The sequence below is a fragment of the Hibiscus syriacus genome, unplaced genomic scaffold, assembly GCF_006381635.1.
Source record: "Hibiscus syriacus cultivar Baekdansim isolate YM2019G1 unplaced genomic scaffold, ASM638163v2 tig00113123_pilon, whole genome shotgun sequence".
In the NCBI taxonomy this organism is placed as follows: Eukaryota; Viridiplantae; Streptophyta; class Magnoliopsida; order Malvales; family Malvaceae; genus Hibiscus; species Hibiscus syriacus.
The window spans coordinates 564,663-574,788 of NW_024063443.1; the positions used below are offsets into that span (position 1 = coordinate 564,663).

Here is a 10,126-nt window from a genome sequence, read left to right on the forward strand (position 1 = left end):
CATTGTGGTCCTTATGTTTATGATTTTATTTTATTAAAACAGTTATATTTGTGTGATACTTATTTGTGGGCCATTGATTTTTATTGTGTTTATATTTTTTTCATTCTAGTTTAAACTTTTATCATCTAGCATGATTAATATAATTTTGATTAATTGACTTAACTTATTTGGTCGAATCAAATTATTTTAATATCGAATTTTTGGGAGAAATTATTATATTCTTTTATTTATGTTGGAAAGAGAAATATTTTTCCTAAAGTATTTTAGGGATTATTTTCTCTACGATTGGAAATATTGGAATATTTTCTATTTCTCCTTAAAATTTCCCGTTAAATAAAAATTGTATGGTTGAATTTGGAATAATAGGATCATAACTTAAATTTGTATTCGAATTCTTAGATTTCCACTATTAGAGACAATTTATAATTGACGGGATACTAATTTTGGGCGTTGTAGGAGTGCTTATCCTTCTCCACACGTAATCGATCCCCCGAACCCCTTTTTTATTACAAAAAAAGAATAAATCTCTGGTTACACGTAGACTAGTTTATATTTTAAAATGAATGTTTTTTTAAAAACTCTTTTAAAATAAAATTTTCAAGTATTCGACCTACCTAATTCAAAAGGTCAATGACGACTCTAAAACACTTCAAAATCTTTTCAAATAAAAACCTCCCAAGTTGTACTAAGTTTTTTTCCGTCCAGACGAAAAACGGTGTCGACAATATATTTTGATTTTTCAGTGAACATTCATTTCACGTTCACTGTCTGCAAGACGGTGCAGACGACAAGTGGAGAACCAGCAGAGAATCCGTCGATGTGAACAAGAGAACGATTCAATCAATCGCATTGCGATTTTCTTCTAAATCGCGTTGCGAACTTGGAAGCTCGCGTTGCGATTTTCTTTTGACCGTTGCGATTTTCTTTTTAACGTTGCGATTTTCTAAATCGCGTTGCGATTTTGATATCGCGTTACGATTTTATTGGTCATTTTGGCAAATCCAAAAAAAATTGGTTAAAATCGTATATTATAAGGTATTTTTGGTCACTGAGGCGATTTTCTCTTTTTGAAACTACCTTCAAAGATAACTAACCCTTCATCTCTTAATTTAACCATGGCTTCCTTCAAATTCACTTTCTTTCTCTTCCTTTCTTCTCTCTTCCTCCATGGTTCTCTAGGTACGCCATTGTTAATGGAAGCATCTCTTTTACATATATATATATGTTCCTGTCTCATTTGATGTTGTGAAATTTGTGCAGCTGAGATTGTTTGCGAAGATTTGCCACATGATGTTTGCGCGTTTTCGATATCGTCTTCAGGGAAGAGATGTTTGTTGGAGACGGCGAGGGAGAAAGATAAGGTAGAGTACCAATGCCGGACGTCGGAGGTGGTGGTGGAGCGAATGGCGGAGCATATCGAGAGCGACGAATGTGTTCGGGCCTGTGGGGTTGATAGGAATGCCATTGGCATTTCATCCGATTCCCTTCTCGAACCACAATTCACCAACAAGCTTTGTGCCCCCGCTTGCAGCCACAACTGCCCCAACATCGTTGACCTTTTCTTCAATTTGGCCTCCGGTGAAGGTAACGAATTTACCCAACTTTTCCTTCTTTATAGATCAAATTATGGGTTTCGGTCTCTCTGCTACATCACGTATCTGTTTAGAATTTTTCTTGATCTATTGACAATCTACTCTTTGCAGACTCAACTGCGAGATCCTATAAAAACTAATGGTATATCCCAATGATTGGTTGCTGCAGGAGTGTTTTTACCAGATCTGTGTGAGGCTCAGCGCATCAATCCACGGCGGTCGATGGCGGAGTTCTTGTCGAGCTCTGGGGCAGCCCTTGGGCCTGCTCCCATGGAAGCAGAGTTATTTGCGGCTGATGCATTAGCTTCGGCTCCAGCCCCAGATCCCCTGGAATGATCAAATTCGTTTGTGGTTGTTACGTTATTACCTATTAATTGGTTTCATCAGAATTGGGTTGATTCGAGATGTAAATTGATTGGAGGAATAATTGGCAGGGAGAGGAGATAATTCGGGGTTTGTTTATGAGTGGAGTTTTAGCAGACAGACAGTGTCTTTCCATTTCATTCAACATAAATAAAACAACCATTCTCTATTCACAACAAGTTGAAAGATCCATTTCTCCCATCGTTCATGTTGTTAAATGCTTTTGATAAGTCCAACCAATTGGCAATTTCGTCCTTTGAGAATGCAAAAGCTAAGTGGAGGTAAGATACAAAGAGATTACACAATGTAAAATATCTAAGTTTTATATTTTTTACACGGCTGAACACTGCCTATATGTTTTTAGTTTAGTCCAACTTTCATTCAAAAAAGAAATAGTTAATTTTACTATCCAAAATACATATAAAGCTTAAATTTTTTACAATGGATATATGGATCTTTAACTTATATGACGAAATAGAATTTAATACAATGATAAAAAATTTTGATCATTAATAATATATGCACTTTATAATTATAAAATAACTATTTTAATCATTAATCATGTATACACTTTATAACATAACTATTCATATCTAATTCTTTTTTAAAAATAACGTTTTTTATCATTGAAATTGTTTAATATATAACGAAGTTGTGAGCCAAATTTTATATAACTAAGTTGTAAATTTTATTTTAAGGGAAGTTGTCAAATTAGTGAAGTTTTCTATGTGGAGACTCCATACTCGCTTTAACTTTAATATATTAGTGAGAAGAAAATGTAATCATATTTATATTTTTGAGACTAAATATCAGGAACTAATATCATGTTAATTTTTAAAACTTAAAAGATTCTAATTTATTTATAATTTTCACTTGCTATGAATTTTCTTTTGCATAAAAGTTATTTTTCTTTATTTATTCGATATGAATTAACTAATTAATAGATTGAATTAATATTCATTTTGATTATTTGATCTAGATTAATTGATTAATAAATCTAATATATTCATAAAACATTCTTTATTTATTTTTTTTACTCCTATAGTACTCTCTCAACCATCAAGTTTATACATACCTGAGACACGCGACGCACATGTAGGAAAACACCCGCGGATCAATTTTATTACCATCAACTTTATACAGTTTGATAGGCTGAATTTACGGGCTGAATTTACGGGCTCAATTTACGAGATAATGTTGTGAGAAAAAAAAAATTCACGAGATAACGCGTTCCAACAATTAATTGTTGAGATAGGGTGTTTGCTACAGTTCGAATGAAGGTCGCCAAGTGGTCTGGGCGACCAATGAAGGTCGCCGGGTGGTCTGGGCGACCAATGAAGGTCGCCGGGTGTTCTGGGCGACCAATGAAGGTCGCCAGGTGATCCATGGGAGAAACAATCAAACAATAATTGTTTGGGTTAAATGCAAATTTGGTCCTCATACTTTGCACTCTCATACATGTATTTATTTTAGTCACAAACAATTATAATTTAGTCATACATGTTTCTTGTTTATCCTATTTTAGTATGTATTTATTTTAAAATTTATTATTGGGATATCTTGTTTTGTATTTAGTATGTATTTATTTTAAAATTGATTATTGGGATATCTTGTTTTGTATTCAATAATTTTTATTTGTTCTACGTTTATTTATTTCGAGTTTTTTTCACTATTTTTTAGTTTTATTTTATATTGGAAAAATTTGCGAAATAATATCGTTGGTAGGGAGAAATAAATACATACTAAAATAGGATAAACAAGAAACATGTATGATTAAATTATAATTAAACATAAATACTAAACAGTGGCTAAAATAAATGTTTACAAATTTCATGGCCAATTTCAAAAATTAAGGAAAATATATAAAACACATGAAATCAGTGATTAAAATGAAATAACTAAAAATATTATGATCAAAATGAATCATACACAAACTTGACAGAATAAACAACTAGTGACTAAAATATAATTATTAAAATATACATGCCTGAAACAAAACATTAAAAATACAATGTTGCAAAATACCCTTCATTGGTCGCCCAGACCACCCGGCGACCTTCATTCGAACTGTAGCAAACACCCTATCTCAACAATTAATTGTTGAAACGCGTTATCTCGTGAATTTTTTTTTCTCACAACATTATCTCGTAAATTTAGCCCAGTTTGATAAGAACTGGTTAATGAAATATTTATATTTTTTGATCCACACCATGTTATCTTGAAACAATCGAAGTGAAATCAAAAGATAATTATTTAAAAAAATACAATCTTGCAAAATAAAAACCGCAAATAAAATAAAATGTATGGTCATAGGGGGAAAAAGAAAAAACACTGTCGTCGTCAAATGAATTAAATATGTCTAGCATTGTGGAAGATCTGCCGGCGGTGGTGGCAAGGCTGTTTCAGGCGTGGGTCCGTTCTCAACCATGAAGGCAGTGGCAAGGCCCACCGGTAAGTGCATGTCGAGGTGGCAATGCAGTAACCATACACCTGTACGGTATATATTAGAAACAAGAATATCAAGAAAATTTTCTGTTGTAAGAAGTGTCTCTTGCTGTTGTTGAATGGAGTCTTTGTATTCAGTCGTCTCTCGGATGTGTGCACTCTTTTATTCGTAAGTGTAAGAAAGTTTTTAACGAGACATGCATTTCGATTTTAGGAATATATGATATTTCAGTGAAATTTAATTGCCAAGCAAAAAGAAACAATAATATCAAGAAAATTTTCTGCCAAATTGTAATTTGTTCTTCCACTGAATTAAAGTTTGATATTTAATCCGACGAAATGTAAATGATGATTGGAAACTAACCTGGATTATTAGCTACAAATCTGATGACAGCCCATCCTCCTACCGGCACACCGATTGTGTTGCGTTTCTGAGGGTTAATTAAATTGAGCTTCTTTCCATCAGTAGCAGGGTTGTAGTTTCCGAACCCTTGAGCCAATATATAGAAATCAAAGCCATGGAGATGCATCGGATGATTCTCCGGTCCCAGGATATTCGTGTTTTGGAATATTATCTCGACGGTTGAGTTGAACTTAAGCTTGGTGACCTTCGTACTCTTCGGAGCAAACAGCATCGGAAGGTTATTGTTAACGGCATCGTTGGTGTAGTCGAATTCGATGGGGGGCTTGGCAGGGAAATCGGTGGTGTAAACGCCATTGACGTTGTAGTAAAAGGCTTGCAACAACGACAAGCTTGTAGGTTTCACGAAGGACTCATTGTTCATGCTGGATGAGAGTTTTGGACCCCTGCAACTCGTTTTCGCTGGGCATGGCTCGAGCGCCAATCCGATGGTGATGAACATTTTGTGATCCACCTTAAGCTGAACCGGGTCCCAGAAACGCCCTCCGACCAACCCTTTAAGGCCGGTGTAAAATTTGTGCGCCACGGGGGTGTTGTTGAATGCCGGGAGGGCCGGCATTTGTGGTGTCGCCGGAGATGGACATCCGTCATAGATGAGGACACCCCTTGTGGTGGTATTAGCAAAGGCTGCAAGTACACCGGATACAACTGCATTTGCATATGGTCTAGCAGCCATGTAATATGAGCCGATTGGTTGATCAGCCGTTAACAGAACGTCGACCGTCTGACCGGGGGCGGTTACCACAACATCGGTGACATAAGGTTCGACGTAGCAGGCATCGATGGCAACGACTGCCATCTTATGATTTGCTATCTTGTAGAAGAACTGGCTATTGAGTGCAGCATTGATGATACGTAAGAGATAGGTCTTCCCTTGCAACACCGTAAGCTCGAACATTTCTGATCGAAAACCCACTTAATTAAATCATATCAAAATAAGATCAAATACGTGTAAAACCAACTAGCTACATATTATTACTGTTGAAAGATAATCATAATTTCAAAGGAAAAAAAATTAAGTTCAGAAAAATCAAATGTTATGAGATGACTTACGATGTTTAGAGCATGGGTAGGTATCACCAGGCCATCCATTAATTGTAAAAGCATCAGAAAGGTTAGGGGCAGCTCCTGTAGCAGCTGCCAGTCTCTCCACATCAACGACATTACCATTCCACCACTCACCTAAAATGACCGGAACTTCCCCATAGGGCTTAGGGAACGGATACAATTGGCCGTCTCGGGGACGGATGATGAGTGCACCGTAGATGGTGGAACGGAGAAACGAGACGTGAGCATGCCACCAAAGTGTCCCCTCTTGTTTAACGATGGTGAATTTATATGTGTGTTTGCATCCGGGTCGAATTGGACACTGAGTGACCATGCTAGGTCCATCTGCCCAGTTACTCAGCATCTGAAACACTCCATGCCTGCTCAACCAACAGTCATCAATCAATTAACCTTAACCCACCAACTAATAATATAATTTTATTTAACATTACCAATTGTATTGAAAACATACCAGTGAATAGTCATGTTGTAAGGTGATAGGTTAAAGACATGAACAACTAATGTGTCGCCCTCTTGAACGCGAATCGTCGGACCAGGTAAACCACCATTTACTGCAGTAATCACTTGCGTTTTGCATAGCCGACTAACAGTCAAATTTTTCACCTGGCAACAAATTTAAGTAATAACTAAAGTTAGGGTCAAAATATTCATAACGAATATTATTATAAATGGCTAATCAATGCTGCATGAATTGGATAATTACATAAAATGAGTGCTCCACTATTCCAGCAGCTGAAGATGTTGAGACAGCGAAAAGAAGGAAAGTGCAGGCAAACAAGAACACTTGGCGCCCCATTTTAATGGCACAAGAAGAGAGGAGAATGAGATGGTAAGAAAAACAAGAGCTTCTATATGTATATATATATATATATTAGAAACGCCAGTTTGTCCTCGTGGAACTTGCATCACATTATTGTTCAACCTATAAAAACAAGATATTATTTTATGTCAACTAAAGCCTGTAATATCCAAAATATTTGCAGTTTGGTGATCCATTTGTTAAATATTTTATGCATTTGGAATGGGCAATTGATGTGTTTATCTTGAGAGAATTAGGTTGGTGAGGGATACTGACCAATCGATTAAGAGTGGAATTTCTTAATTAATGGATTTTGACAAAATATATAGTTATTTAAATGAAGAAAACGATATAAACAACAACCCCTGGATTTTTCTCTCTCCCGGTTCTAAGGTTTCAGTTTGATTTATTCAAATCTACCCACGTCGTACACCTGATTTTAGTGGTTGAGTCTTTCAGCAGAGATTTACTGTATATACGAGATCTCGAACTTAAGTATTATCAAACTACTTACCACTTAAATCAACCGTTATTGGTAAACAATCACCCTGGGTTAGATTAATCATTTGTGCAGAACTATATCGTACAATATATGTGCAAAATTTCAAACAACCCACAGCGGTTGATTGAGTAAAAAATCTGAGAGTTGGTAGATATCCTAATAATTTCTTAATCAAAAACCAAGATACATATTAAACAAGTTAGCTCAAACAAACAAGTAATTTATTGGTTGGTCCAATATATGCTTGTACATTATATAACACATTTGTTTATAAATTGTTTATATATATTAAAGACTATAGATTCAAATTACACGGTATACACACTTTTCAATTTTAATAAAGCGACTTTATTATAATTCTTTTCAAGGATTTAGATTAGAATGTGTATGTATATATATTCTGAATAAATTAAAAAGGGATATTATCTTAGCGAGTATAATAATATAGAACTGTATCGTGTGCATTTATATATATATGCAAAATTTCAAACAACCCTAAGCGGTTGATTAAGTCAAAAGCTGAGAGTTGGTAGATATCCTCATAATCTTAATCAAAAACCAAAATACATATTAAACAAACTCAAACAAACAAGTAATTTATTGGTTGGTCCAGAATATATGTTTGTACATTATATACCACATATGTTTATAATTATTTATATATATTGAAGATTATAGATTAAAATTCCACAGTATACAAACTCTTCAATTTTCTTAAAGGGGCTTTATTTATAGTTCTTTTCATGGATTTATATTAGAATGTATGAGATTTTCAAGGATATATATATAAAGGTACGGAGCCATAATTAACTATTGGTAGAGGTCGAAATATTAGATTATTTAAGAAAAATATAAAGACTTATTAGGTATTTAAACTCGAAATTCAGAATGAACCAAGCAATCTTTGTGATTAAGGAATTGTTGTTATCCTTGAGGTACCGAGTTCAAGCACATATGTAGGGGTATGAGCTTTCATTGTCAAATAGTTGAAAGTCTTTGAACATATATTATTTTGTATTCACCCTAAATTAAAAAGAAAAAACTCAAAACTCAAACGACAACTTCTAATTTGTCTAATATTTAAACTTACAATGACTTAAATTGTAATTAGACCAAAAAATTGAGAACACAAACTTATCATCTTTTAGTTTCACCCCTACTTGATTAAATATTTAATAATTTTTTATATTTTTTAAATTTAAATATTTATTTTATATGAACTAAAATACTATAATATCGAATATATAAATTTTAATAGGGGCTGGGCCCCTTGGGCCCTAAGGGAGCTCTATCCCTATATATATATATATATATATATATATATATATATATATATATATATATATGAATAAATTATAGGCTTAAATGTACCATTGCTCCTGAAGTATATCATTTGTATCGAGTTGTCGATAAAAATATTTTTGGAATGTTTTGCCTCTTAAATGTGAAAACGTTACCCCGTTTACCCAAAACTATTGACTCCGTAAAAAAATAAATCAGGACCAATCAAAATGTGTCACCTCACCCTTTAATTTTTATTTCTTTATATGAATAACTAAATATTATTTTAATATACCAAAAATAGCCCTCTTTTTCTCGCCTTCTGTCATCTATGAAGAAAACAAGAATACATGATGAAATATTGCTTCTTGTTATTCATTGAAGAAAGAAAAATACAAGTTTTATATACAAGGTGAAGAATACTTTAACTAAAATAACCTAACCGTAACTAACAAGATAACCGAACAAACAAACTAATAATTAGTTACTCCAACACCCTCCCTTCAAGATGTGACTGTTGCATGAATGTTCAGAAGACCCAGCTTGACTACAAACAAACTATACATAGGAGGTTGTAGGGTTTTTGTGAAGATATCAGCAAAATGGTTACAAGAACGTACACGAAAAAGTTTGAGAAAACCAGCCTTCACCGTGTCCTGTACAAAATGACAGTCGAGCTCGATATGTTTAGTACGCTCATGAAAAACCTGATCGGTGGCAAGATGTACGGCTGCTTGATTATCACAGAACAAACTTACATGAACAATGGGAATGTTGAATGAAGTCAGTAACAAAGCAAGCCACACCAGTTCATAAGTGACAGTTTAAACTTCAAGAGGCTCCCACAAAATACTTTAAGATCAACTCGGTACAAACAGTATACTTTAGGGGACATACATTTAATTATTTAAGCCTACATTAAAAGGGATATTATCTTAGTGAGTCTAATAATATAGAACTTCCCTAATTAGTCATCTTCAAAAACTGTTACATGTCCAAGTCTCTGAAGCCCCCATCAATTGATTTCATTTTTTGAATTTGTAGGAAACGTTTTGGGATTGGCTTGTTAGTTAGCAGCGTTGACCAAATCATTAAATGGATTTTCGAGATATAGGCAAAGGTTTGGTCTATCTTGCATTCGGAATAAAGATATTGCCTCAAGTTTTTTGCTTCAAAAGGAAATATAATAGCTATGAGATGACACAATACATTTGTCCTTCGTTCGCAAAAAGGAAAGGTTACAAAATTTAAAAAGTAACTTTTAGGAAAATTATAATGATCATGTGATAAGTGATGTTAAAGTAATATATTGATTAATTAATTTTATATTAGATACTCTAATAGCTATGAGAATGTCATGTCTTGCACTCTCAAGGAAGTAGACTGCCTATAAGGTCATAAACTGATTAATCAAGTTAAAAAGGAAATGAGAGATTATGGAGTTTAAAAATAGTGACGATACGTATCCTAACTATATGTCTTTTAAGAAGAGGATTTAGTACATGTTAAACAACAATAAAAACCTTACCTGCATGCGAAAAAGAATATTAGAAAATATATATTTACATCTCATAAATAATTAATATGTATCGTAATATTATAAATAATTATAATTAAATTTGAAGATAAATTTAAATAGCTCAATTTGACTAAAA

The 10,126-nt window shown here is 33.7% G+C and overlaps 2 protein-coding genes across 2 annotated transcripts; one reads left to right on the forward strand and one right to left on the reverse strand.

Annotated features, from left to right (window-relative positions):
• Nucleotides 1–1,083: 1,083 nt before the first annotated feature.
• On the forward strand, nucleotides 1,084–2,058 carry LOC120185445. The gene is made up of 3 exons (XM_039189657.1): nucleotides 1,084–1,179; nucleotides 1,261–1,584; nucleotides 1,762–2,058. The coding sequence occupies exons 1-3, from the start codon at nucleotides 1,116–1,118 to the stop codon at nucleotides 1,926–1,928; spliced, it is 555 nt and encodes a 184-aa protein (XP_039045588.1). The 5' UTR covers nucleotides 1,084–1,115; the 3' UTR covers nucleotides 1,929–2,058.
• A 2,186-nt stretch (nucleotides 2,059–4,244) lies between these two features.
• Nucleotides 4,245–6,707, reverse strand: LOC120185444 (laccase-7-like). Its single transcript, XM_039189656.1, has 5 exons — nucleotides 6,593–6,707; nucleotides 6,341–6,492; nucleotides 5,875–6,248; nucleotides 4,765–5,721; nucleotides 4,245–4,445 (listed from the first exon to the last, which is right to left on the reverse strand). Exons 1-5 carry the CDS (start codon nucleotides 6,683–6,685, stop codon nucleotides 4,315–4,317), a joined length of 1,707 nt encoding a protein of 568 aa, XP_039045587.1. The 5' UTR covers nucleotides 6,686–6,707; the 3' UTR covers nucleotides 4,245–4,314.
• Nucleotides 6,708–10,126: the final 3,419 nt, after the last annotated feature.